This window comes from Poecilia reticulata, chromosome 4, assembly GCF_904066995.2.
Source record: "Poecilia reticulata chromosome 4, P_reticulata-male-v2, whole genome shotgun sequence".
Lineage (NCBI taxonomy): Eukaryota > Metazoa > Chordata > Actinopteri > Cyprinodontiformes > Poeciliidae > Poecilia > Poecilia reticulata.
In genome coordinates this window covers 2650398-2676010 of record NC_088833.1, presented here as the reverse complement: position 1 = coordinate 2676010, position 25613 = coordinate 2650398, and the positions used below count along the sequence as shown (strand labels likewise).

Genomic DNA, 25613 nt, shown 5'->3' with positions numbered 1-25613 from the left:
TTAACGGCTGCTTTCATTTATTATTTCTTTAATTTTGTGTTTTTGTTTAATTTGTAAAGGAAATATGTGCAAATTTAAATAAATCTCAGGAAGCTAAAAGTGTTCAGATGAGCTGATGTGATTTTACTGACTGAAACGATTTTCTGATCATTTAATATAATCTAGAAAACTCCCATCAGATGGCTGCCGTGAACCGTGTAATTTGCAGACGCTCATAATAATCTGATGTTTAAAAGATTAAATATTTCCTTATATGTAAAACCGATACCAAAACATAACATCCCAAGTTGCTCAACATTTTGTTGGCCTTTATTTGAAGGTAGTTCGACAGGAAACAGGGTGATGAGGGAGGGGGGAGACGTCCAGGCCGGGAATCGAACCTGTGACCACCGGCCTCAATATGTGGTTTGTGCTTTTCCCCTGCACCACCGCAGCATCCCTACATTCCTCTAGTTAACCTTTTAAATTATCATAAAATTCCTACTTTGTTCCACTAAAAACTTTTTTCTCATATTGTTACTTTTTATGACTTTTATCTTATTACAATCTTATTCTCTTATTATTTTTGACTTTATTTACGTAATAATATTACTTTATTCTTTAAATATTATGATTTTGTCGTATTATTAGAACTTTTTTCTTGTATTATTTTGTCTGTCATACGATTTTATTCTGACTTTATTCTTGTAGTTTTACGGCTTTATTCTCACATTATCATGATTTTTGTTGATGACTTTATTCTTATAAAATTCTGACTTCATTCTCATATTATTATGATGTTTTTCTCGTATTATTCCAACTTTTTTCAAATTTTTTTTCTTGGCCTGGCCCTGACGGTTGTCAGTTTTGAACCCAGCAGAAATCAGAAGACCCATGACCTCTGACCCCTGGCTCTAGACAGCCTGCAGCTCCCTTGGTGCACAAAGGAGAGAAGCAGGAGGTCCCTCCTCCCAGCAGCTGTCAGACTTTAGAACAAAATCAATAAATGTTTGTATCCCTGCTGGAGTTTTCACAAACATTTATTCTGTTTTTACTCATTTTTAAATAAAAGCTTTTCTCTCATGTTTTTCTGCACTGATACTGTAACCTTTATGTTTTCTGTGTGAATCGACGTATCAAGGCTATTTCTATTCTATTCAGTTGTTTGTTTTTCAGTATTTGATCTGATAATCAGTCAGAATCAAGGCTAACCTGCCTGCCTGCCGCCGGTTCAGATGATTTGACTGAGTGATTCTCAGCGAGTCTCTGCGCTGCAGCAGCTGCTCCACTCACCTTCATGCCAAACGTCTCCGTCTCCAGTTTGCACAGGTGGTGCGAGTTGTCCTCCAGCTCCCTCCGCAGGTGGGAGTTCTCCTTGCGGAGAACCTCCACCTGCAGGGCCAGATGGTCGTAGGAAACCACAGCGTTGGCCATGTTCACCCACTGCAGCGCCCCCTGCAGGACAACAGGGTTTACACATGCAGAACTAAAGCTTTAGGCAAACAGCTGATCACTGGCCGTTTGCAAAGTTACACAGTAAACAGCTAACAGTTTATTATTTAAATATCATGTTATTCACCCAATAGTTCTTAACTAAATGTTTATTTCACAAGCTAAATATCTGGGTTACAAACTAAACATTTAATTTGTAACTTAAATATTTAGTTCAACTAAACAAATAAATGTATTTGTTCTGTTTTCTGTCTGTGTGGATCATGAGTCTAAAGTTAGATCATGAACGTTAATTCAAATAATGCAATCAATAATACAGCAATCAAAATAGTTCCAGAGTACATCATTATTTTCCAAACTAAATATTTAGTTCAGACCTAAACATTTAGCTTGCTAACTATCTAAATACTTTATTAGCTAAATAACTCACTTGCTAGCAAGCTAACCAACATGGCAGCTAGTTAGCTAAAATGTTAGTTAGCAAGCTAATTAACTAGCTAGCAATTTATGTAGTTAGCAAGCTAATTAACTAGCTAGCAATTTAGGTAGTTAGCAAGCTAAATATTTAGTTCTAAGCTAAATGATTCAGAACATTTAGCACAGTTTGAAAGTAATTTGGAAAGTTCGTAAGCTAACCAACTAGTTAACTCAATATTTAGCTAATATGCAAATGAGTTAGTTTGGAAAGTAAATGTTTACTTTGGAACTAAGTGTCTAGTATTTAGTTCGGAGTCAAATATTTAGTTTGCAAACTAAATATTTGTTTCACTGAGGATAATGAGTCTCTGTCCTGCAGGAAACAGGAAAAGTTTCGTCTCATTTCATGTCAGTTTGCTCAACGATCCGTTTTCAGCTGTAATTTTCTTGCATCTCCATTAAAAACAAAGTAAACGTCTGAAAATTCCCCCTATGAGGGAGAGACGTTACCGTGTGGGTAAACAAAACCACTGCAGAGCTCAGCTGGTGTGGGTGTGTGTGTGTGTCTTTTATGTCTTCCATCAAAGAACTCAGATATATTGATGTTCACCATCACCATGGCAACAGGGCGGCATCCCTTGCCTCATTACTATAGCGACACATCAAGTCTTTGCCAGCGCCTTTCTCTCTCTCTCCCTTTCTCTCTCTCTCCCTTTCTCTCTCACACACACACACACACACACACACACACACACAGAGTGGTAGTCGCTGCAAAGTGTTTATCATTAAAGGACACTTTAATCAAAGATTCTAATTAAAAGTTTGAATCTTATTTGATTCACAGCATAAAATGTGTTGATTCTGAGCTAAAATGGAAACAAAAATGTCTGAGTGGCAGCTATAAAAAAAAAAAAAAAGCTGGAATCTAGTCAGCAAAAAGCCGAGGATAACCAGCTTTTCCTACAGGAATAACACTGATCCTGAGTCAGCACTTACACTGAGGTGGAGAGAAAACCCAGAAAAATGTAGAATAAATTTAATCTGAAAACAAAGACATGAAAGGAGAGGTGCTGTACTCTGCTGACAGGATAAGAAACACTGAAGAAACACTGAAGACTGCAGCACACCCACTCAGAAACACCAGAAATCTGAACATATTCATGCCCAGTATCACCCCAGTAGCCTCCCAGTAAGGAGCTGCAGGTCTAAAAGCAAGCAGCAGCAGACAGAATGAAGCCAAACGACGGCCTTAAACCCACTGATGTGGCGCCATTTTCCTACTACTCCTCTTGATCTCCTTCTTTGGATGCAGTTGCCACGGTAACCAAGCATTCTCATGGGAGGACACAGAGGAGAGATGGAGGATGGGAGGATGAGGAGGCAGGAGGGAGAGAGCCACACTCTTTGTTTACAGACGCATGAAGACTTTAAGGAAAGAATGAAAAACCTCAAATAAATCAAAATGAAATTAATATTAAAAGTTATTATAAATTTTTTGCTATTTAAAAAATATGTTTAATATCCTGCAATAATACAAGATATTGCTAGATAATTCAAATACAGTATAAAAAACATGTATGTAAAATTATCTTTCCTGATGTTGACACATATATATATTGTTGTGTATTTTGGTATATTTGATACATACGTATATATATATATTGTGTATTTTAATATAAATGTAATAGTATAAAGTGTAAACTTCTCACTTCGTTTTGAACTGGTAGCAAAAATGACTGTCGTATTTATGAATGTATGTGTCTGTATTGTTGTTTTACTGATTTGCTTTATTGTCTGGTTTAAGTAGAGGAAGAGAGCGGTGTGATCTCTGAGTCTGGGCTAGCTGCTAGCAGACTGCGCCACACTGCAGCTTGCACCACTCTGGCGCTCCAGGCAGTCATGTGACTCCTCTGACCTTCTGAGTCACAAACCGTAGTTAACGGCGCCGTTCCTCTGCAAGTTTTTAATGTTATGCATCATGGCTGTGCAGCAGCAATGCAGCCAGGTGATAAATCTCACTTAAAATGAAACCTGACAGGAGCTGCAGCTTCAGCTCGACTTTTCACAGATGATCCATCTCTACATTTAGTTTCTTACTTAGCTCTACAGAATGTAATCTATGCTCCAAGCATTTTTTAACCATGTGGGTCTGTCAGTTTTGACCATATTTGTCAAGCTCAGAAAGATGAGCTATCTTGTTTATTAGTGCAGCATCTCATCCTCATATCTGGACAGTATTAGTTATATCTGTAGCAGCTAACCCACGCTTCCTCCTGTTTCCTTAACCTGGTCATTACCTTCCTGTGAAAATCCGCTCAAATAAAATCATGATTAGTTCGAATAGCTTGAGTACAAATTTAGTTTCAAAGTATTTATTATCTAAACAAAATATTTAGCTTGCTAATTAAATATTTCGCATCTTTAGGTCCAGCGCTAAATATTTAGCAAATATGCAAATTAGCTATTTAAAAAAAAAAAGTCTACTAAATATTTAGTTAGCAAGCTAAATATTTGATTTATTTGGTAACTAAATATCTAGGTCTCTTAACTAAATGTTTAATTTGCAAGCTAAATACTTAGTTAACCTAATATTTATTGCTAATTAAATATTTTGTTTGAAACTTTAATATTAATAAATATATGAATAAACTGGTGAAAATATGACTTAGAAAAATTAACAGCCTCCTTTTTCTATGAGGCTAAAAACAAAACATTGCTATTAATTTCTTACTGTGTAACTTTACAAACGGCTCTTATTGGGCTTATAGTGCATTACCCTGATAGTAAACAGACGATACATCTTTATATTTATTATGCTATTTGGCTGTAAAGGAAGAAATATGTCCTCCAAGTAAATTTTAACTAATGTGTGGACGTGAGCTTTTACCAGACTTCCGAGACGTGAAGCTAGATGTCGTTGCTTGTTAGCATAGCGGGTTTATTTCCGGTGCTCACCGGAAGTAGCTTTATTTCACGTGCTAATTTAAGAGCTTTTTAAAAAATCTATATTCGTAGATATTACATTATACGCTTCGGGTTGTCTTTGTATTAGCCTGGCCATTACAATCTTCCAGAATAAAATCAGTCCGGGTTTTCTCTTCATTATTTGTATTTTTTCCGGCCAATCAGCGAACAGAAGGAGACGTTATGAACGATGACGTTGATTTCCTGCGCTGCTTTTAGTCAGCCTGTAGTTTTAGCAGTAAGTGAACGAAGCCGTTCAGTTTTGTTTTGGCAACGCTTCCAGATAATGAATTAACATTAACAGCCGTCTCGTTCGGCTCGGTTCTTCTCTTTTCGCAGTGAAACGTGTTTGATTACAGCGCAGGCAACTTCCGGTGTTGCACCATATTCGGTGACCACCGTACCCTGTGGCGCTGTCGCATTTTAACACAATGCTAGGCCAACAACGGAAGCTTTGAAGACGTGAGGGAGAGGAAGAATGCCAAAATAAAAATAAAGAAAAAGTCTAACAAAGAATAAAAAGTAACATCTGTCCTCAAATATTATGACTATTACAGAAATATATGATATCGCACAATGTAATAGTGCCTATCATGAATTGTGACCACATTGTAAGTCACAGTAAACTGCTAACTTTCTCCTTCCTCAAAATAATAAAAGTAGCATCATAATATTGTAGGTCAGACAGTAAAATGCGGCTGAATCATGAAGGGAATGAATGGATGGAAATGGAAATGATTGACTGGAAGCTGCTGTGGCGAAGAGCAGTCATGCAGAAACATCACATTAAAACTGTTCCTTGTTATCTAAAAATTCGACGCGACTGATAAGACCTTCAAGCTCCCAAACGGCCAGAGGGACGACTAAAGGTCAGAGGTGACACACTTTATATGACAGCTATGTAACATTTTTACAGTCCAGAAAGAAATGCTCATTTTCTGAAGCATGACGTGTGAACGACGACGTCTGAAGGGATATTTGGAGTTCTCTCAGCTCCCTCCAGATTATTATTTTTTGTCTTTTAACCATCTTGTAGTTCACATTATGTTATAGAGTCATAAACATAAAAATCAGCCGCAGTCAAACTGTTAAAGTTTGACCTGTGACAGCACTAAACCATCGACTTGAACTGATTATGTGGAGAAAAGTGAGACTTGCATAGCTGATCTGGTAAGACTGCTATGAGAGGAACAAGCTAGTAAACGTCAGAGTATCGACACGGATCAGAACCAGAACAGAAATTACAACATCTACCTGAACGCTGCCAGAGTTTTGGTGTTTTGAACTGAAGGTTTTGTCACAAACAGTTTTTAATTCAGTTTACTTCACGACAGAGTGCTTCCAAATTCCTCCATTGGGTGCCGGATTGATGGGTCTCCAAGCTACTGCACTTCTTCTCACTGGGTAATTCAACATAAGTTTCCACTTTATGAACTCAATAAAATAAAGATGAAGATCATTTTAAAAGAAAATCGCTCCTGGATGTGAATGAAACCGTTTGGTTCCCATAAATTAAAGCCACTGTTAGAATATAGCTTTACTAAAAATTAAAACCAGCTCAATAATTTCCATTTGCAGCATTTATTGTTTTTCTCTTTCTAATAAAAACTGGATGATTAGATCCTTTTTTGGAGGACAATTTAGTTTACACAGACTTCATAATTCATTTTATTTGTTGTGTTGGATATTTGAAATGTTTCCCAGTTTTAAATCTTAATTATATTTTAAAGTTTAGTGATTGTTAAGAATGAGTTCCTGCATTATTACTACCATTATATTTCTTGAAAATCGTCTCCAAACAACAGTTTTGTTGTTTATCACAGTAACTTGTGGGACATTTTATCATCCAGGGACGTTTGTGACGATGACGAGCCCAGTTGGATCTTCATCGACTTTTTAGAGATTTCCAGACTAAATCTTACAAGAATCCACTAAAAATCTGATTTAGGAATAATTTAAGCATAAAAAGACCTTAAAGTTGGTGAAAAAAGATAAAGATAAACTTTTAGAATCGACATGTTTGCCTGGGGGCTGCACAGTGGTGCAGTTGGTAGAGCTGTTGCCTTGCAGCAAGAAGGTTCTGGGTTCGATTCCCAGCCCCGGTCTTTCTGCATGGAGTCTCCATGTTCTCCCTGTGCATGGTGGGTTTTCTCCAGGTACTCCGGTTTCCTCCCACAGTCCAAAAACATGACTGTCAGGTTAACTGGCCTCTCCAAATTGCCCCTAGGTGTGAGTGTGTGTGTGCATGGTTGTGTGTCTCTGTGTTGCCCTGCGACAGACTGGTGACCTGTCCAGGTGACCCCGCCTCTCGCCCAGAACGTTAGCTGGAGAGGCAGCAGCACCTCCTGACCCCACTAAGGGATAAGGGTGTAAGAAAATGGACGTTTGCCTGTATTTTGATTTCATTTTGTCCTGTCAGGATTCGGTGAATCACTTTGTGTCTCTGTTAGCCTGAAGCTTCTGCAGGATATCGATCTCTAACATCAACAGAAAATAGAAATGAATCGTAGCAATCAGACCCTGAGCAGAAATGTTTATAATTGATGCTCAGTCTGATGTTTCAGGATGTTATTTTGTCTGTTTGTAGCTTTGGACCCTCCAGACCAGCTCTGCTCCCTGCAGACACGCCCGGCCTGTTTCTCAATCAGCTCTGCTCTGACTTAACATTTATTTATTTCCTGATATTTGTGGAGAAAACAGAAGCAGCTGCCTCCTGCCACGCCCTCCAGCTCCATCGTTTCCATCAAACCGTCTGCAGATCTGGTCAGATTCTGGTGTTTTCTCAATTCAAGCTGCAGATTAAAACCAAAGGATTCCTGAACAAAACATTTACATTTCCTCCTATTGAATTCCAGCTTTTATCAAAGAGTAAATGAGAATAAAGTAAAGTAGTAAAATAATTAAAATCCACATCTTTTGGTGAAAAATACAGTGATGATTATTTGAGTAATTGGATAAAGAAGATTCTGCATTCTGCTGAATTTTTATCAGCAGAATGCTGATAAAAATTCATTTTTATGTTCATGTTCTACATGAAAATCTCATGTAGAACATATTTACAGGAAAAACAATGTTTTTATTTGTTTTAAATGAAAAATTGTTTTATTTTTGTACAGTTTTGTCTTAATTACTGCTCTAACCGTGTTGTTTTTTCAGCAAATTGCGTTTTTAATTATCTATACTCCATTGTTAAATTAGTAAACGATTATTTCAATCATTGATTAATCACAATTAATTGAAAAATATTTTGTTTATTGATTTATTTTTTGCCTTTTTTTCAAGAACGTGGAAGAAGTATTTTTTTAAAGATTTGTATAACTTCAGTGTATTTAATGCTTGCGATGCTCAGTAGCGCCCCCTAACGCCGGAGAAGCGCATGATGGTCCATCAAACTGGACTCTATTTCTGCATTTATGGCTCAAAGACCCGCCCAGAAAATAAGTTAATTATATTTAAAAATCTAAATTCAGATTATATTTATGAAAAGATTTAAAGTGAACTGATATTGATTAAATTTGGAATAATCTGCATTGATTTATGATGTTAAAATGGACGCCGTGTTGCTAAACTCATCATAAAAATGCAAAATATTATCAAGTTTTGAGGAAATATTACATTTATTTTATAGAAATGATCACAAATCTATACGAAAGGAGTTCAAGCAGTGAACAGATCAGTTATTAGCACAACAAATAAACATCAGCATTAAAGTAAAGGCCCGTAAAACCACATTAATCATTAAATCTCCGCAAAAAGGTTTAATCTGCAGTGAAACGACAATCAGCAGCAGAATTACTCAGGATTAACCAGCAGAACGGACCAGCGAACCCAATCCGACCAGTACCGCCTGGCACTGACCGCAGAGGCTGAAAATGACCAGCGAGCCGGAAAAAAACCCGGCCTGATTCCGCAATCAGCTCAATGTGACCTGAAGGTGGATAAAACCTGAAACCGAACAGAATCCGACCGGAACCGGATGAGAATCGGCACATTTTGCTCTTATATTTCGGATATTTGACCTCATTTTAGCTGCTGCTGCTGCGGTTTTTTTTCTGACGACATCTATGATTCATGAGCTCCTCCATCATCCATCCCTCCATCATCCATCCCTCCATCATCCATCCCTCCACCATCCATCCCTCCATCATCCCGCATGAAGGAGAAAACCAGGTCGAACCCGCATCTCTCTGAAAAACCCGCAATTTACTAAATAATAATGGGATCCGGAATCCATTTTCCTCCCGTGTATTTAAGGAAAACAATTTCACATTAAATGTACGAATCAAATGTTTAACAAATTCAGTTCATGTCTGATTCGCCTCAGGCAGGAGAACCGAACCGAGCCCAACCGGATTGTTCCGAACCAAGGGAAAAAAGAGCGGAATTCAAAGGGAAAGGAGAGAGAAATGAAAGGAAACGAGGAGCGGTCTGTCCTTACCTCATGACTCCGAAAAGAGCTGAAGATCAATGACGAAGAGGAGGAGAGCGAAGAAGAGGAGGGATGAAGAAAGGATGGGCGGGGGGGATTTATTTAATCTGATATTTACTAAAATAATTTGATAAAATTCTATCTAAATATAAAGAAAGGATAAAAATATAGTCGGATTTAAAGAAATCGGATAATTTTTGCTTAAACGTTTGAAACAACCTGCTGTTTAAAAAATAATCATTGCAATATCACTTCCCCACCACCAGGCGGAGCTGAAGCGTTGCAGTCCAACGTACTGGCATTCAACAGTGCCACCTGGTGGCGAAAATAGTGTAACACACTCTTCTGTTTCACCTTGAAAACCCGTTTTTTTAGTACCTGTTGGGTTTAATAATTGTTTTTGTTACATTTTTGTTTCTGATTTTTAAATTTCCTGTAACTTTAATTGAATTTTTATTATTAATGTGCTGTGATGTGTCAGAGTTGACACCTATTAACACAGATTAAACAACAGAGGAAAGACAAGAGAGAGGTAGATTCTGAATACTCGAGAGGAGGACAGACAGAGATGTGCTTTCAGTTACAATCTCCTGCCTTCTGAAAGCTCATTTTCCTGCTCCTCTCCTTTTATTGTCTTTAGAATCCCTGATCACAGAGAGCTGTAACTCTAAAGGGAGGGAAAAACACTTCATCACACAGTTACAGCGCCAATGATTATCACTAACTAACAACACAATCTGTTTTAACCTAGATTCTCCAGTTCCTGGGTCAAACAGAGCAAGTTGTGCATCTTCACGGCGATGGTTTAACGCTATCTGAGGTCAAAGCAGGGCGTTCTGAGAAGAGCTGCTGTCACTGCTCCTCCTCAGAGAGGCCCTCTGAGAAAGGAAATCAGAGAGATTAACAATACAGGAACGTTTCTTAAAAGATACGACTAAACAAATAAAAATGCATGAACTAAGAACATTATAAAGGTAAAACAAATATTAGATAATAATACAATTTACCTAGCATGTTGTTTTAATGAGACCGTCATTACGATCATTTCTTATAGTTTCAATATAACTATAATTTTTCTTTTGAATGGTTTAAAATGAAAAGGTTAATGTTACACTTAACGACTCTGTTAAAAATATATTTTCAGCTGGTTTTTGAGTATAATATGTAATACGGAAGTTATTCATGGATCAATATTTAGCAGAAGTTACACAGTTTTTGTTTTCAGTTTCTCACATCATAGTTTGAGGAATTATTTTTTCTGTCTTTTATGACATTACATTGTTGAAATTGACATATCTAATAGGTCTTGTGCTTCACGCAGACTCTAAACTGGACACTTTTTCTGACTGCAGTCTAACAATAAGGTTTATTGTCTGTTCTTTAGCTGTTGTAGTTCTGCATTGTCACCACTAGAGGGCGACAAAGGACTCAAATTATTCATAACATTTCCTGTAGGTTTATTGACACATTTTTCACTATTAATCATACGTATGTTCATTTTTCTGCAAATTATTATATTTAGTTGAATAATCTTTGAAAAGTATGTCTATTATGAATCAAAATTTGATTAAACTTACAACATCAGATAGTAGCACTATTAATGCAAAAATCAAATGGTAATAATAATAATAATTATTATTATTATTATTATTATTATTATTATTATTATTATTATTATTGCAAAGCTGTGCAATAAATAGATGTGCAGAACTTCACTTAATTTAACCAAAATAAACCAGTTCATGTGAAACATCAGCTGTCAGTGAATTATTTGTTTATTTAGAAAACAAAACTCTTTCAGGTTTTGTTTTTTTAAAATGAAATTTCTGTGATTCATGTGTTTCGTAATTTTCTTCTGTTTTTTCTCCTGCTGACGTGTCTGGGTGACGCTGACTGAGGTGAAGGTGTGAAGGAAAAATATATTTTTATCAAGAAAGAGGAGGATGGTGAAAGTGACACTTCCGGTTGGAGTCAGCGCACAGCCTTCAAAATAAAAGTCCAAACCACGCGACTCATAAAAACATATTTTTTCTGGTTTATTTGAACTTTTAATCTAATTATTCTGAAACGTCAGATCCATCAAATGAGTCCTGTTTAAATTCTCATCTTATTTAAGGGATTTTATTCTTCTTTGCATTTATTATGATGTAATTATTTTTTATTGTGTTTTAATTTGTTGACCAAAACCCCGGGTTCTCTTTAATTATATTTAGATTTTGAGGATTTTTTTGCACACATCACTAATTAGTATCTTATTGTAGTAATGATATAATTATATTATTACAATAACATATTAAAATAATATAAAAGTAATTAGAATAAAATAATACAATTAGATTATTATATTAGTAACTGTTCTGTATAATAATAATAATAATAATAATAATAATAATAATAATAATAATGTGGATTTTTTGCATATTTATTTGATTTTTATTGATATCTAAGGCTTATTTTAATTTTTATTCTGTGTTGTCACTTTCTCATTAAATTTTTTGTGTTTACTATTTTATTTTATCTTATTTTATTTTATACGTATGTAAAAAAAGGATAAAAAAGAAAAGAAAGGCTTTTATTTTGGAAGTAAACCCAAAGAATCCCAGCCGAACTTGTTTCTTGTGTTTTCCAGGGGAAGGAGGTGATGGAGCAGAGAGTAGGAGGAGGAAGAGGAGGAAGAGGAGGGTTGCAGTGAAGCGACCAGCAGCGGGTCTGGCGGTGATGATGGTGATGATGATGGTGGGGATGTGAGTCAGAAGGCGGAGGATCCGGGATGCTTACAGACGCTCCGAACCAACCGAACCCTGCAGACACACACAGAGCCTAGAGGAGAAGAACCCCGCAGGATCCGGCGGTGACACGCACGGTGAGTCCGCAACCATCACACCCACACCGCACAGACACGCACCCGAAATCCAGCCACCATCCCCGGCCAGAGGGACACCCAGCGCCCGGGGGACGGAGCTCCGCAGCCGGATCGGACCTGAAACCCGGCTCGGTGCCGAACTGGTTCATTGCGTGCGTGCGGTTGCGTGTGCGTGTTTATGTAATGGGAGTGGGTGCACGTGTCCAGCTGTGCGCGTGCACGGGCCCTCCTTACTATGGCGCGCATGCAGACACACGGATTAACATGATGCAAGGAGATAATGAGGCTGAGCTGCAGCTGATTGAAACCGAGAACAAAGCAGCTGCTCTGCGCGCGCATGCGTGTGTGTGTGTGTGTGTGTGTGTGTGTGTGTGTGTGTGTGTGTGTGTGTGTGTGTGTGTGTGTGAAGGCAACTGCAGTGCATACCTTCAGTTTCATTCAAATTTGCCACTCATTGAAAATGAAAATGTACCTTTTTTGTCAATCATTCCGTGTTAATTACGTCACTTTAGTTTGAAAATAAAAATATGAAGAATCTTCTTTTAAACCTTTACACATCAATAATAGAAAATAAAATTTTTTACTGTCTAACAGAAAAGATAATTTGCTATTTTACCCTCATGTAAAAATGTAGAACTTTCAGAAATTAGTAGAGAAATGTGATTTTAAAGGCACGATATCAGGTTTAATATTAATGTTATTCTGTCATCAAAAACAAGCCCCGCCTTGGAGTCAAAGCTCCTCCCACCCTCAGCTCCTTCAGACTAGCCAGCAGCAATTAGCAAACACCTGGTGCTGAGCTCGAGCTGCTTCTCAGAGCAACGCTGGTAAAAACGTAGTTAAGGGGTTAATAGAGGAGCCATGTTGGGACGACTTCCTGGAGGCGGAGCTTCAGAAAGAGCAGGAGTTTTTAAAGAGACAGAGACCCAATTTCAAGATTTTACATTGCCAATTATTTTAAGTCATATAAGTTTGACTTAAAATAAAGTCAAATTTATTTTAAGTCATATTTGTGATGTAAATGTAAATTTTTATAGCATCTATTGTTAACATAGCTACTTGACTGGGCTAAAATATGCCTGGAAAATACATAAACACTGCCCCTTTAAGTCACATTAGATGAGCACTGCGCTGTTACCTAGCAACCCAACCTGAGCTCCAGCATGTTAGCTCAACTGGTATACGCTGTACAACGGCTGCTGGAAAAGACAAAGTAATTTGTTGTTTACCTACCAAACCACTTGCTGCATTCCGGTTGGTTATGCAGGAGGCTCCACTTCTGCTTTTCAAAGATGCATGGCTGTAAAATTGCACATCTGTTTGCAGCCATTTTTACATGCGAGTGTAAACATTGAGCTTATTTGGATTTAAAGTGACAAGACGCCCCAAAACAGCTAAGATCTCATTATCTAAGAACGATTTTGAGAGAAAAAGGTAACAAAAATTATTTGTATAGGCCATAAACATGCCCTACCCTGTTCAGGGAAGCATAATATATCACATTTAAAGAAAAACCCACCATTATCCCACTCCAGCTGCCAGAAAACATCCAGCCTGCCTCATTCCAGGACTACAAACACACAATAATGTTTGATTGTTGCCGCAGCTTCCCGTCTGAGAGAGTGTGAACTGTCTGCTGTTTGTGTCCTGCCTCTTTTTAGAGAGCCGGGAAACTTGTGCTAATTATTTTGTTCTATTAATAAGCTGTGAATATGTTTCCTGTTAGGCTGCTGTCTGGACCTGGATAATGACTGCAAAACCTTCACTTCAGTGAGAAATTAAGACATAAAAGTGTCAGATTTTCATTAAACCAGCTCTGACTTTGGTAAAGTTAACACCCGTAAACAAAAAGACTCAATTTACTAAAGAAATGATTGTTGTTAACCTTAAAAAACCCAAATTAAACCAACATTTCTGTACGATTTCACATCCCTGCTCCAAAAGGATTCAGACTGGCTGAATTTCCTGAGCAGCGACACAATGAGTGAAGGGTTAAAGAAAATAAAACACGTTCTGGAAGGGCCTAGTCAAAGTATGGACTCAAATCACATAGAGACTTAAAATTGTTCAGTTGTTGCGTTTTCTGGGATTTTCTTTGTAGTAACTAGTTACATTTACTGAGTTACTTCAGTAAGTTTTTGGGAAAGATTACTTTTAAGAGTATTTTTACTACGCCGTACTGTTTACTTTTACTTGATGCTCGACCCCAGCGGTGTTCAAAGTGTGGCCTGGGGGCCGTTTGAGGCCCTTTCAATGATTTTGATCGGCCCCCAACCACAAACCAAAAACGTTAAAAATTTGGCCCCAAAAAATTGGAAACTGTCTGATTGTCTTTTAAAAAGGCAAAGTTTTGTCATGTTAAGGGCCTTTAGGGTTTTATATAATCCATATTATTATCAAACAAGTAAAACTGAAAAACAAATAAAATAAATTTTTGCATTTTTAATTTAATACATTTTGTTTCAGAGGTTTTTGATTGAAAGAAACAGATTTGGAAATATTTTCTTTTGCCTGATTTTATTGTTTACATAAATTATTTTCATTTTAATTTTTAAAATGCCAACATTTCCCAGTTAACTTTATATTTTTGTCCCTCTGATTATGTAATTTTAAAATATTAAATGATTGATAATTTGATCAGTTACTCTGTACTTTTTTTTTTTTTTACCAAATACTTTTTTACTCTTATTTGACTGATTTAACTTGAGTATAAATATGTTGAAATAGTGCTGCTTATTGTTTACAGGTTTTAGGTACTCTGCTCTGATATTAAATTTTTTTTTATTTTTTATTTTTTTTACAAAATATTATCGATTTGCAAAGTTTTTAAATGACTTTTTTTTATTATTATTATTATTATTAAACTGCAGAATAAACCATTGGATTTAATTTTACTTGTAGTTTAGTGACGTTTGATGTTTGAGTTGAAAATAAATGTATCATTATATAAATCATATCATCGGGTCGCGTCCTGGGAGCTGGATCCGCTGCTGGTTCTCCTCCGCCGGTGTTTTCCTCCCCGCCGCCTGCCTCCGCACAGGAAGTGACATCAGGCGGTGTGGGGGCAGGCGGTAACCACGGCAACGGCCCTGCTGGTGATGAAATGTTTGCGCTGCTCTCTCGGTGCATAAATCTCTCTGCAGTCCATCTCCGCCTTCGGTGCCTCCTCGGAGGGCAGTAACCATGGCGACGGAGCATCTCTCTCTCTCTCTCTCTCTCTCTCTCTCTCTCTCTCTCTCTCTCTCACACTCACACTGTAATGCTGCTGTAAACACTCGGGATGCCATCAGGAGGCAGGTGTGTGTGTGTGTGTACGTGCGCGCGCGCCTGTGTGTGGAGTAAATAAGGAGGCTGGTGACGTCAGAGCAGGAGAACCTGGACTGACCGGAAGCAGCGAACCCGGCTCCAACTGGACCGGGTTCTGAATGGATTCCTGTCATCCAGACTTTCCTGTTTCCCTTTTCACGGCAGAGAGCGCATCCGTTTTCAGTCTTGCTGCTGATTCTCAGCAGGACTTAGATTTGGGCTTTGACTAGGCCACTCCAGTCAAAGCCTGTCTAGTTCAGTCCGTTTGCCTATAAAGTCCGGTCCGTTTGGGGCGGAGTAAATGCTAATCAAACTCTGAAAAATGCAAACTCTGGTCCTCCAAACCTCGGTCTGGGTTTGGCTGAGGTGAACTCTGGTTTGGTTCGAACGCACATGTGAACGCCAAGCGGACTGGCGGAGACCGCTCCAAAAACAGGAAGTGGACTACAGCGCAGGGCATTCTGGGTAAATACAACCAAAACAAACATGCTAGCCTAACGCTAGCCGGAGAAATGGCTTTTGGTCTTTAAACAAAAACAAGAGAAACATCCAACAACCACTAAAATCCGACGTCATTTTTGTTTACATTTCGTGCAGAAGGAAGTTTTTCTGTTTCTTCTTCAGAGGTTTTCATGTCGTTTCTTTCATGGTTCTTAGTTTTTGTTTGTGAAAATAATGAGAACCATCAAAGGTTTTCCTCTTAACTTCAATTAGATACTTTGTGTTGGTTTTTCACATAAAATGAAAATCTTTTGCTGTCATGTGAAAAATGTTTAGAAATACGTTTCTAAGTTCATGAAGAAATTTTAATAATTTCTTCGTTAAGAGTCATTGAACAGGTTAGGATCGGTTTATGGCCTATTCAAAGCCTGTTCATTAAATTTTTTGCACAAAAGCTGCTTCAGGGTCTCTATCACTTAAAATCCAAATAGCCTGCTTTTGGCCACGCCCCCAACTCAATGTTTACACTCGCATGTGAAAATGGCTGCAAACAGAAGTACAATATAAAACTGTATGTCTTTGAAAAGCAGAAGTGGAGCCTCCTGCCAAACCAACAAGAATTGGACGGGAAGTCAACAACATAACACTTTGTCTCTTCCAGCAGCCATTGTACATTTACAGCTGAGTAAATGTGCTTCGGTTGCTAGGTAACCGTGCAGCTTTCATAGATTGAAGTTTTGGAAATGGCTCACTTTTCAGACACCAATAAAAACAAACATCTCGGTTTTTTAAGCACTGGGACTGTTTTAGAAGCAGATGAGACCCAAATGGAAGAACAAAAATGTACAAAATGTGAATTTTGCATAACAGGTTCCCTTTAAAGCAGCGTTTACATGATGAAGAGTGTCCGCTTGTGTTCTGGACTCTTCAGCGTACAGGCGATTGTTCTGGTGAGTCAGCAGGACTTCAGCTCCCAGGATGCCTGAGCAGAGCAACGACTACCGGGTGGTGGTGTTCGGAGCAGGCGGGGTGGGGAAGAGTTCACTCGTCCTTCGGTTTGTTAAAGGCACCTTCAGGGACACCTACATCCCCACGGTGGAGGACACCTACAGACAGGTGAGACACAAACAAGTCATTCCTCATTGTTCAGGAAAAACCTCTCAGGAAAATATTTGGCTAAAAGGAATGAAGACATGCAGAAACTGAACCCCTGATCCAGATTGTGGCCTGAATGAAGTGGATGTCTGTCGTCTCTGCAGGTGATCAGCTGTGACAAGAGTGTCTGCACGCTGCAGATCACTGACACGACAGGAAGTCACCAATTCCCTGCCATGCAACGGCTCTCCATCTCCAAAGGTCACGCCTTCATCCTGGTCTACTCCATCACCAGCCGCCAGTCCCTGGAGGAGCTCAAGCCCATCTACCAACAGGTCCGTCTGCGCCCCTTCTAAGAAGCCTGCTGTCGCAAAAAAGCCTCAAACCCAAAACTAAAACATCTTCTAGAATTGGGGTTGCATGTTGTTTATTTTGATATATCAGTTGTAGAAAATGTTAGTCCGCCTAAATATATGCTTTAAGCTCAGGATTAAGATTAATTTGTGAAAATTCACAAACATTTTCACACGTTCACTTCCGTGAGTCAGGTGTAGTTCACACTTTGACCACTAGGTTGATATCAAAGCAGTTTTAATAGCATCCAGAATGTGAGAAGATTGTTTATCGACCAACATTTTACTGTCCCTAAGGGGTGAAGGCCCCCCACTGCCCCCCGCGGCCCCCCGCAGCCCCCCACGGCCCCCTGCAGCCCCCCGCAGCCCCCCGCGGCCCCCTGCAGCCCCCTGCAGCCCCCCGCGGCCCCCCGCGGCCCCCCACGGCCCCCCGCAGCCCCCAAGCGTTGATGACAGAATATTAGATTCTACAGCGTTGAATGAAAAACTGTTGCTTCCAATCAACAGTTAAGACCATAAAACTCCTAATGGATCATTTTTAATGTTGTGATACTTTTAAAATCCAAACACAAATGCCAGAAAAATCCTAAAAATTTATTTGAAACTGAAAATTAACCAAAAAGTGCTTTAATTAATAATGAGTCTACATTTTTTTTACAATTTGTTTTATAGTTTTTCAGTTTTTCACTTCAAATGTGTATTTATTTTTCAATTAAATTGTGTACATATTAAAAGTGGTTCATGTTCTTAATAGGCCTATCGCAATAAGAAATAAATCCATTAGTAGCATTAATTAATACGAGCTCAATAATGATCATTTTTCTCTTTTCTCTCTTTTTACCAAAAACTGGACGACAAAAATCTTTATTCTGATGTTTTGGTCTCAAGCAGCCATTTAATTTTGCAGGACAGGAATTTTTATTTGTTGTTTCTGTTGTTTTGTTTATTTATTTTGAATATTTTAAATGTCTTCCAGTTCCAGTGTTAAATATTCATTAGAATTTAAAGTTTATTGAGCTTTGGGAATGCATTATTATGCCATTACTACCATTACGTTACTTGAAAATGTTCTCAAAACAACAATATTATTGTTTATCGCGATAATTTCTGGTACATTTTATTGTGACAGGCCTACAAACAGCAATGTTTAGACCTACTGTACTTATAAGCAACTGATTAATCTGCAGATTCTGGCCATCAAAGGGAGCGTGGAGTCCATTCCCATCATGCTCGTGGGCAACAAGAGCGACGAGATGGCCCAGCGCGAGGTGGAGGCCAAGGTGGGCGAGGCTCAGGCCACTTCCTGGAAGTGCGCCTTCATGGAGACGTCGGCGAAGACAAACAGCAACGTGAAGGAGCTGTTCCAGGAGCTGCTGGCGCTGGAGAAGAAGCGGGACATGAGCCTGAGCATCGACGGGAAGCGCTCAGGGAAACAGAAACGAGCCGACAAGCTGAAGGGGAAGTGCAGCGTCATGTAGGACGAGGGAGGCGCTGGCAGTCCGCCTCTCTGCTCCAGACGAACTAAACGCCTGGAACATTCACACCGGGCCTGGACTGTACATATGAGCTCCACTGTTGACAACAACAGGAAATCTGGACCTTCAGGACTCACAGTGCTGACATTTCTGTTGCTTCTAAACGTTCCTGGACCTGGAAATACTTTTTTAACAATCTGGTGTTTTCCTTTCCTTCTGACCGTAACGGCAGAGTCAGCATGCACCTCAACATGAAGGCCGGCGCTGCTCATTACTGACCATTTATACGCTTTTATCTCTTCTCTGGCTGCGGGAATCTGGGAGGAAGTCTGGGAATTCTGATGCAACACATTAATAACCGTTTCAGGGACCAGAGGCTGGAGGTTGGAAGGCCAAAGGTCACCTGTTGGCAGAAAGGCCCGGTAGTATCTATAACGTGTTTTTGTTGGTGTGGAACTGGGAAAAGTGTCATTGCAGTCATCAGAGATTTACACATTTCTGTTTCATTATTTTTTTCGTTTTTGAGATTGGACCTGCTGGTTCTGATGTTCTCTCAGAACTTTAACACCTGAATAAAACAGGTGTATCGCCTGATCAACGTGGTTTCAAGTTCTGCAAATCCTTGCTAAGGAACTGATAATCTGATCCGGCTTTGCTGAAGCAGAGATGGACCTAAAAGTTCAGGAATAGTTCTCAAGGATTGGAGTTCCAGTCCTCAAGTGGTGGGCACAGCTATAGCCGCTAATGCGCTAATAGCAGAGCTACTTCTTTCGTTTAGTGTTTGAAAACATCTAGCACACTTAGCTTCCCCTAATTTTATTTTTCCAGAAGAATGAATTTACTTGGCTGTTTTGTAAACTTTCATTTGAATAAAGTTCAACATCTGTGTTGGAAGTTTTGGTTATCTACTCTTAAGGTTTCTAATATTCATGCTCTTATTTTGACGTCCTATGCAGCAACTTCACTTCCTCTCATGTTCTTTGCATGTTTTCTGATTTTGCACGTCACTCTCTCCATGGCACAAACTGACTGCTGTATCTGTCATTACAGCAGCATCACAACATGCTTTTACTTAATCAGCAACATAGCATCATAACGTAGCAGTTAGCTGTCACACACTTTGTTATTAACAGCTGTATGACATCCCGACTTAGCGGTTAGCTAGTCAGACCATCATCAAGGAACAGGAAGGGAGCTGGACCCTTCTTTACACTTTGAAATCACGAAAATGCATGTATATCCATCTGGTTATAATTGAGAACAATTTATTGACTTATTTTTGTCGTATCTTGTCGCGTATGCTTAACTGACAGCTCCTCTAAATGTCGCGCACCTCTTAATGCGCATGCGTACTCACTGCACGTCCACCATGATGGATGTGAAAACCTCCTTGTGCGCTGTTGTAAATGCCGTAAAAAAAAACTTTACACGTATCCTAATATCGCTTTTATTTAGTTGATATCGCAGTAAAAATGGTCTCAGGTTGCTGTGCGGTCGACTGCACAAACAGACAAGGGTGAAAACCAAACTTGTCATTTTATTAGTAACTTTTAACGAGGAATGGTGCGTCGACGTTGGACAGCAGCCCTCGGTGTAATGGCGGGTTTGCAGCGAACACTTTTTACAAGGTAAGAAGATTAAGTTCATATAATGTATAAGTCAGTATGATTAGAAAAATGTCAAAATTTCCATAATGGCGACTGGTCGAGCCATCAGTAACCATGGAAACCGTGCCGCACCGTCATGTAGCCTAGCATGTTTGGGGAAAAACCGGTTAGCATCTCGTCTTTTGTACGTTTTAAGGCTCCGGCTGAAGGGAAAACGCTGTTTATGACGGTGATATAAACCATGTGGTGTGAGTTCAGGCAAACTCGGTAATTTGATCAACATGTCAAGGGGGGGGAGGAGGTACAGGTCGGTTTCTAAGCTAGCTGTTTCAGGCATCTGTGAAAACCGCCGTCAGTGAGCCCCAGCCAGGTCTGTTGGTTTCAAAGATAAATTAGCTCGACTCGAACAAGAAGAAGCCATGAATAAACTGACAAAAACAACTGGGGAAAACAATTTCAGTCGCTCAGCTCAAAACTCCCGATCCTCATTTAAAACGTCCATCATGGCGCTTCGAATGATTTAGTGACGCAGATGCAACGGGCAAAATGTGAACCAATCAGCTTCAGAGTTAGCCATACTTAGCAACAATAAAACTGAAACCAGGAGTGAAAGGCCTGGTCCAAAACTCACTTCCTGCAGCTCAAGATGTGCAAAAACAAATCCTGTGAAGGGAAAATACTATGGTCCTATCAAATATGGTTAAAATTAGTGTGTTAGCATTAGCTTCCACTAATTGCTGTATTGATTTAGCATTAGAGGAGCTAATGCTTATGATTGGTGCTATAAGATTAGTGTAACTAACTTTTAGCACTGCCCACCACTGATCAAAATTTGTATATACATTTTTGTTTAATTAAACTATTAAATGTAACAAACATTTACCATAAAAAACGTGGTTTCAATCCTTCACAAAGTTAATTTATGTATCAAAGTATGTCTTCAACCTTCATCTGATTTGTGCTAAACTCTAAACAAAGTACATTAAAAGGCTGCTGCTCAGTTTGTTGTTTACACACTGAAAAAGTTTGTTTTATTGATTTAACAAACTAAAGTTTTTTCAGTATTTGACCTACAGTAATTGTGGAATTTTCGTTGGAACCAAACTCCAAGTTATTCACAGATAATTTTCACAATGTTTTTTCAAACATGTTTGAGACAAAATGTAGCTTGGGAAACTGAAATTGTCACGATATGTGGTGGTGAGGTGGTGAGGTAGATGAGATGGAGCCAGATAAGAAAGAGTAAATTATGGTTTAATGAAGAATAATACACAAATCCAGGCAGCACAGGTGAGCAGAGGCAAACAAACTCACACTGGTAGCAACTGACGATAAAGACGACTTCAGACAGAATAGACGAGGACCTGAAGAGACACAAGTGGGTTTAATACACGAGGAGTAATCAATGAAACAGGACACAGCCGGGATAAATCAAGGGGTAGACAAGACAACACAGAGACTCAACTGACACAGAAACCTAAATAAACACTCAGAAAACTCAAATCCTCACAGAAATCTTGGCTGGTATTTGAAAAGCAGCCAATCTAAGGGCACCATTCATTTTTATTGGCGCTGATTGAACCGCACCTCTGACTTTAGGTCAGGGCCCAAACAGATCCTGAGGGGACCAGCCCACCGGGAACTGTCCCGGTGCTCCCTGTGGCCGGTCCGCCCCGTCTCTTTCTTTACTGCCAGCCTTAGCCTGTTTGGCACCCTGGGCGAACCACCCTGCCGGCGCCCCCCGTCTACACCTCCCCACACAGGCGGTGGTCGACTCCTGTGGGAGGGAGCGGTCGCTCATGGCGCCCCCTCACAAGATGCCGCCCTGAGCGATTGACCATGTCGCCCATATCAGACACCGGCCCTAATCTTATCTGTGTTACTTTATAGCCCTTTTATACTCCAGCAACTTTCTTGAATGCCAATAATGCAGCGTAAAAATAATGGAAATAAATATACTCTAATTCTTACAACACTGAGCCAAAACAAGATTATTTTTCAATATGGCAACACTTAAAAACTTTATAGTCTCATTTCTAAACTACGAAATGGATTTGGCTCCATCATGTAAGGTTTACAGGGCTTTCTCAATGATTTTAGGTCCCTCTCTGATTCCATCCATCCATCCATCCATCCATCCTCCATCATCCATCCATCCATCCATCCATCCATCCATCCATCCATCCATCCATCCATCCATCCATCCATCCATCCATCCATCCATCCATCCATCCATCCATCCATTTGGGAGCCTCTCTGATTCAGTGAATGAATTCAAATTCAAAAATACTTTATTTATAAATACTTTATCCAAAAACATGACTGTCAGGTTAATTGGCCTCTTCAAATTGCCCCTAGGTGTGAGTGTGTGTGTGCATGGTTGTGTGTCCTGAGTGTCTCTGTGTTGCGACAGACTGGCTACCTGTCCAGGTGACCCCACCTGGGAGGCACCAGCTGAGGGACAAGGGTGTAAGAAAATGAATGGATGGATGGATTTAATGGAACAGTACAACATCATAACAACATAACTCCTTAAGGTGTTCGTCAGGTTAAGCATAAAAAGGCAGAAGGAAACAAAGACGCTAACTTAGCTGTTTAGCTAACTTAGCTGTTTAGCTAACTTAGCTGTTTAGCTAACTTAGCTGTTTAACTAACTGATCTTAGCTGTTTAATTTACCTTATAAGCTAAAATTAACGAAGCTGTTTAACTGTAACTTGTTTTTTTTTTATCAGGAAATTAGGAATTTTAGGTTCCAAGTCAGAAAAACATGTAAAGTTAAAACAAAACCTTTCCTGTAGTTGAACTGCTAATAGCTGTTAGCTGGTCACTGATTTCCCAGGTATAATACTGTACTCTTCCTCTCTTCCATTCATTCTGACCACCCATCCAAATCTAAAATATTAAACTATTTTTTTTAGTTTTTCCAATAAATGTTTCTAAAAACTGGACTGTACTTTTGAATATCTTAATTTATTGTGTATTTCACAGCGTTTTTTCACTTTTAATAGTCTTTCCTATCACAGTGTAGTGAACATTTGTCTCTAAACTTAAATTCAAAAATCAAAAAACTCAAAACTCAAAGGTGATCTAAAGAAAAGGTGAATCAAACTCAAATAGTCACCTGATGCACCGTGGATTCTGGTTTACGCAGCAAAAAAAAGGATCAAAAGTCAAAATATAGTTCTTTGGTTTTATTCTTTGGCTGATTCTGTAGGCTGGTAAAAAACCTTATGACCACCCCGTGCATAATATGCTACCTAAGACCCACCTATTATACCGTGAAATACCCACATCCCAACCTGAAATTAATTAACTAATCAAGTGAATTCCTAATCAAAACAACTTATTCTAAACAGCAAATTAAACAAAAAATTCTAATGATAAATCAAGTAGGAAATAAACAATAAGAATAAACTAAACAATTTAAATTCTAAGATTTAACCAAAAGAAAAAAGGGGAAAATGGCTCCTACACACAGATTTAGTATTTTCTCTGATGTGGTGAGATGTTTGTGTTTAAAAACTGACCCAGCATTGTTTACATGTTTCGTTCATCGTCTTACCCGCTGATTAAGGTACATGACCATTATTAAATCCAAACATTTACACCAGAACCTTCTCCGCTCTGTTAAACCCAGACTCAGACCAGCACGTCAGTTTGTTGCCATCTTCTGGATAATTTTTGTCATTACAACTCAGTCAGCTGTTTTCCAGGCTTTCTGAACTTTTCTGCAAATTTCACAAACCTTTAATTGAGAGAGAAAAATAGACATAGAATATGTAGCTTTACTTTGATTTCTAATCCAGTTCACACATTTTTTCAAACTGCGTCCAAATAATCAGCTGCAGGTTGTTTGCAAGTAAATAAGATTTTAATCTGTGCAAAATTTTAATGCATTTAAACGTGATTTGTTTTCTGCATAGACTTCCAAGACTCTCTAACCTCTTGAAAACCAAACAGAGCAACAGTGATAATTATTTTACATATATGGGAAAATATATATAGTTGAATATATTTTAGTTTATTATGAAATAATACCCAAATTGTACAGCTGTTTTACAATATTTCTGTCAAAATACTCATTATTACATGTAAAACTTGTAACTTTCAGCCCTGATTGAGTTCATTTAAAAACTAAATTGACATCAAATCCGTGGTTTAATTATCGTTTACTCATCGGTTATTAAGGTAAACAAAATTAGCATTTTGACTTAATGTTTGCTAAATATATGATCCATATGGATCTGCTGTGAGGCTTTTCAAGATTCATTAATTATGCTGTTCCAGAACTTATCTAACTTTTTTTATGTAGTTTTTTTTTTTTTTGAGCTAAATTAGGGCCATAACGTTTGTTCAAAAGAAATAAATTTAAACTGGAAAAAAAAAATCTGAACCTGAAAAAAAAAAAGCCTTAAATCTGAAAAGTAGCTTTGAATATTTTTTCTTCAGTTTTGTAACAATTTCTTTCAGTTTCATCTGTTTTTTTCTTTTGAACAAACTTTATGGCCCCAATGTAGCTCCATATGTATTGAAGGAAATTGTTGTTGAGATGAAACCGGTTTCTTAGTGCTGGAGTTTGTAGAAGCAGAATCTGTTGATAAGCTGGAAGACGTGCAGGAAATCTGTGCAAAGGTCAGAATAAATGTGTCCAAATAACCAGCATGGTCCCCAAACTGTCCACTGGGGGGCGCTGACAGGAGGTTAACGGCTCCAACCTTCAGATAACGGTGATTCAACCACTGCAGGTAAAAACAGGGTCTGAACGCATGAGTGGGAGTTGGATGTGATTCATGTTTGTCCCTGTTTGTGTTCAGATGGCTGTCCTGAACGCTGAACTCAAACAGATGCTGGACAACAAAGAGAGACAATGTCCAACCAAGATCAACAGACTGAGTCACACAGAGGACATGCAGGTGACGTCACAGCAACCCCCGGCTGCAGGTTAGCTTCTCCCAGAGACAACAAACCTTAAGAACAGCCCTCCATAACCCAGTTAAAACTGGAGCAGGTTTTTTTAGGCCAGATGGTGGTTTTAATATTTTGCTAATCACCATAAATGAATAAAATCTGATAAATTTGCTCTGCTAAAAACAACAGAGGATTCCTGAAATAAGCAGGTATTTCTTCTCACTCTAATTTTGTTCTGCAGAAAAAATATGCAGTTATTGGATAGGAAATGTTCACATATGAATCCCTCGGGTCAGAGGTGGGCATGCTAGCTAAAAAGCTAG

The 25613-nt window shown here is 38.7% G+C and overlaps 3 protein-coding genes across 6 annotated transcripts in view; 2 read left to right on the top strand and 1 right to left on the bottom strand.

Moving 5' to 3' along the window:
• apc2 (APC regulator of WNT signaling pathway 2) overlaps window positions 1-9343 on the bottom strand; it is a 32706-nt gene extending 23363 nt beyond the window's left edge. The window contains exons 1-2 of the mRNA XM_017304343.2: window positions 9251-9343; window positions 1273-1434 (exon numbers count right to left, since the gene is read on the bottom strand). Coding sequence (XP_017159832.2) covers window positions 1273-1413 — 141 coding nt within the window. The 5' untranslated portion in view covers window positions 1414-1434; window positions 9251-9343. The remainder of the gene's footprint in view (window positions 1-1272; window positions 1435-9250) is intronic.
• A 2520-nt stretch (window positions 9344-11863) lies between these two features.
• Window positions 11864-19668, top strand: diras1a (DIRAS family, GTP-binding RAS-like 1a). Of its 2 annotated transcripts, XM_008406343.2 has the most exons (4): window positions 11864-12104; window positions 16783-16967; window positions 17111-17281; window positions 18487-19668. In XM_008406343.2, exons 2-4 carry the CDS (start codon window positions 16830-16832, stop codon window positions 18775-18777), a joined length of 600 nt encoding a protein of 199 aa, XP_008404565.1. In that variant the 5' UTR covers window positions 11864-12104; window positions 16783-16829; the 3' UTR covers window positions 18778-19668. The 2 variants fall into 2 exon arrangements, with proteins under 2 accessions (XP_008404565.1, XP_081462094.1); XM_081605968.1 differs by lacking the exon at window positions 11864-12104 and having other exon boundaries at window positions 15346-16967.
• A 96-nt stretch (window positions 19669-19764) lies between these two features.
• LOC103463145 (uncharacterized) overlaps window positions 19765-25613 on the top strand; it is a 30611-nt gene continuing 24762 nt past the window's right edge. For all 3 annotated transcript variants that reach the window (XR_014087184.1, XR_014087185.1, XM_008406345.3), the window contains exons 1-2: window positions 19765-20402; window positions 25197-25323. Coding sequence is in view for 1 of the 3 variants with exons in the window: in XM_008406345.3 (XP_008404567.1) it covers window positions 25197-25323 (127 nt within the window). In the remaining 2 variants the exon portion in view is untranslated. The remainder of the gene's footprint in view (window positions 20403-25196; window positions 25324-25613) is intronic.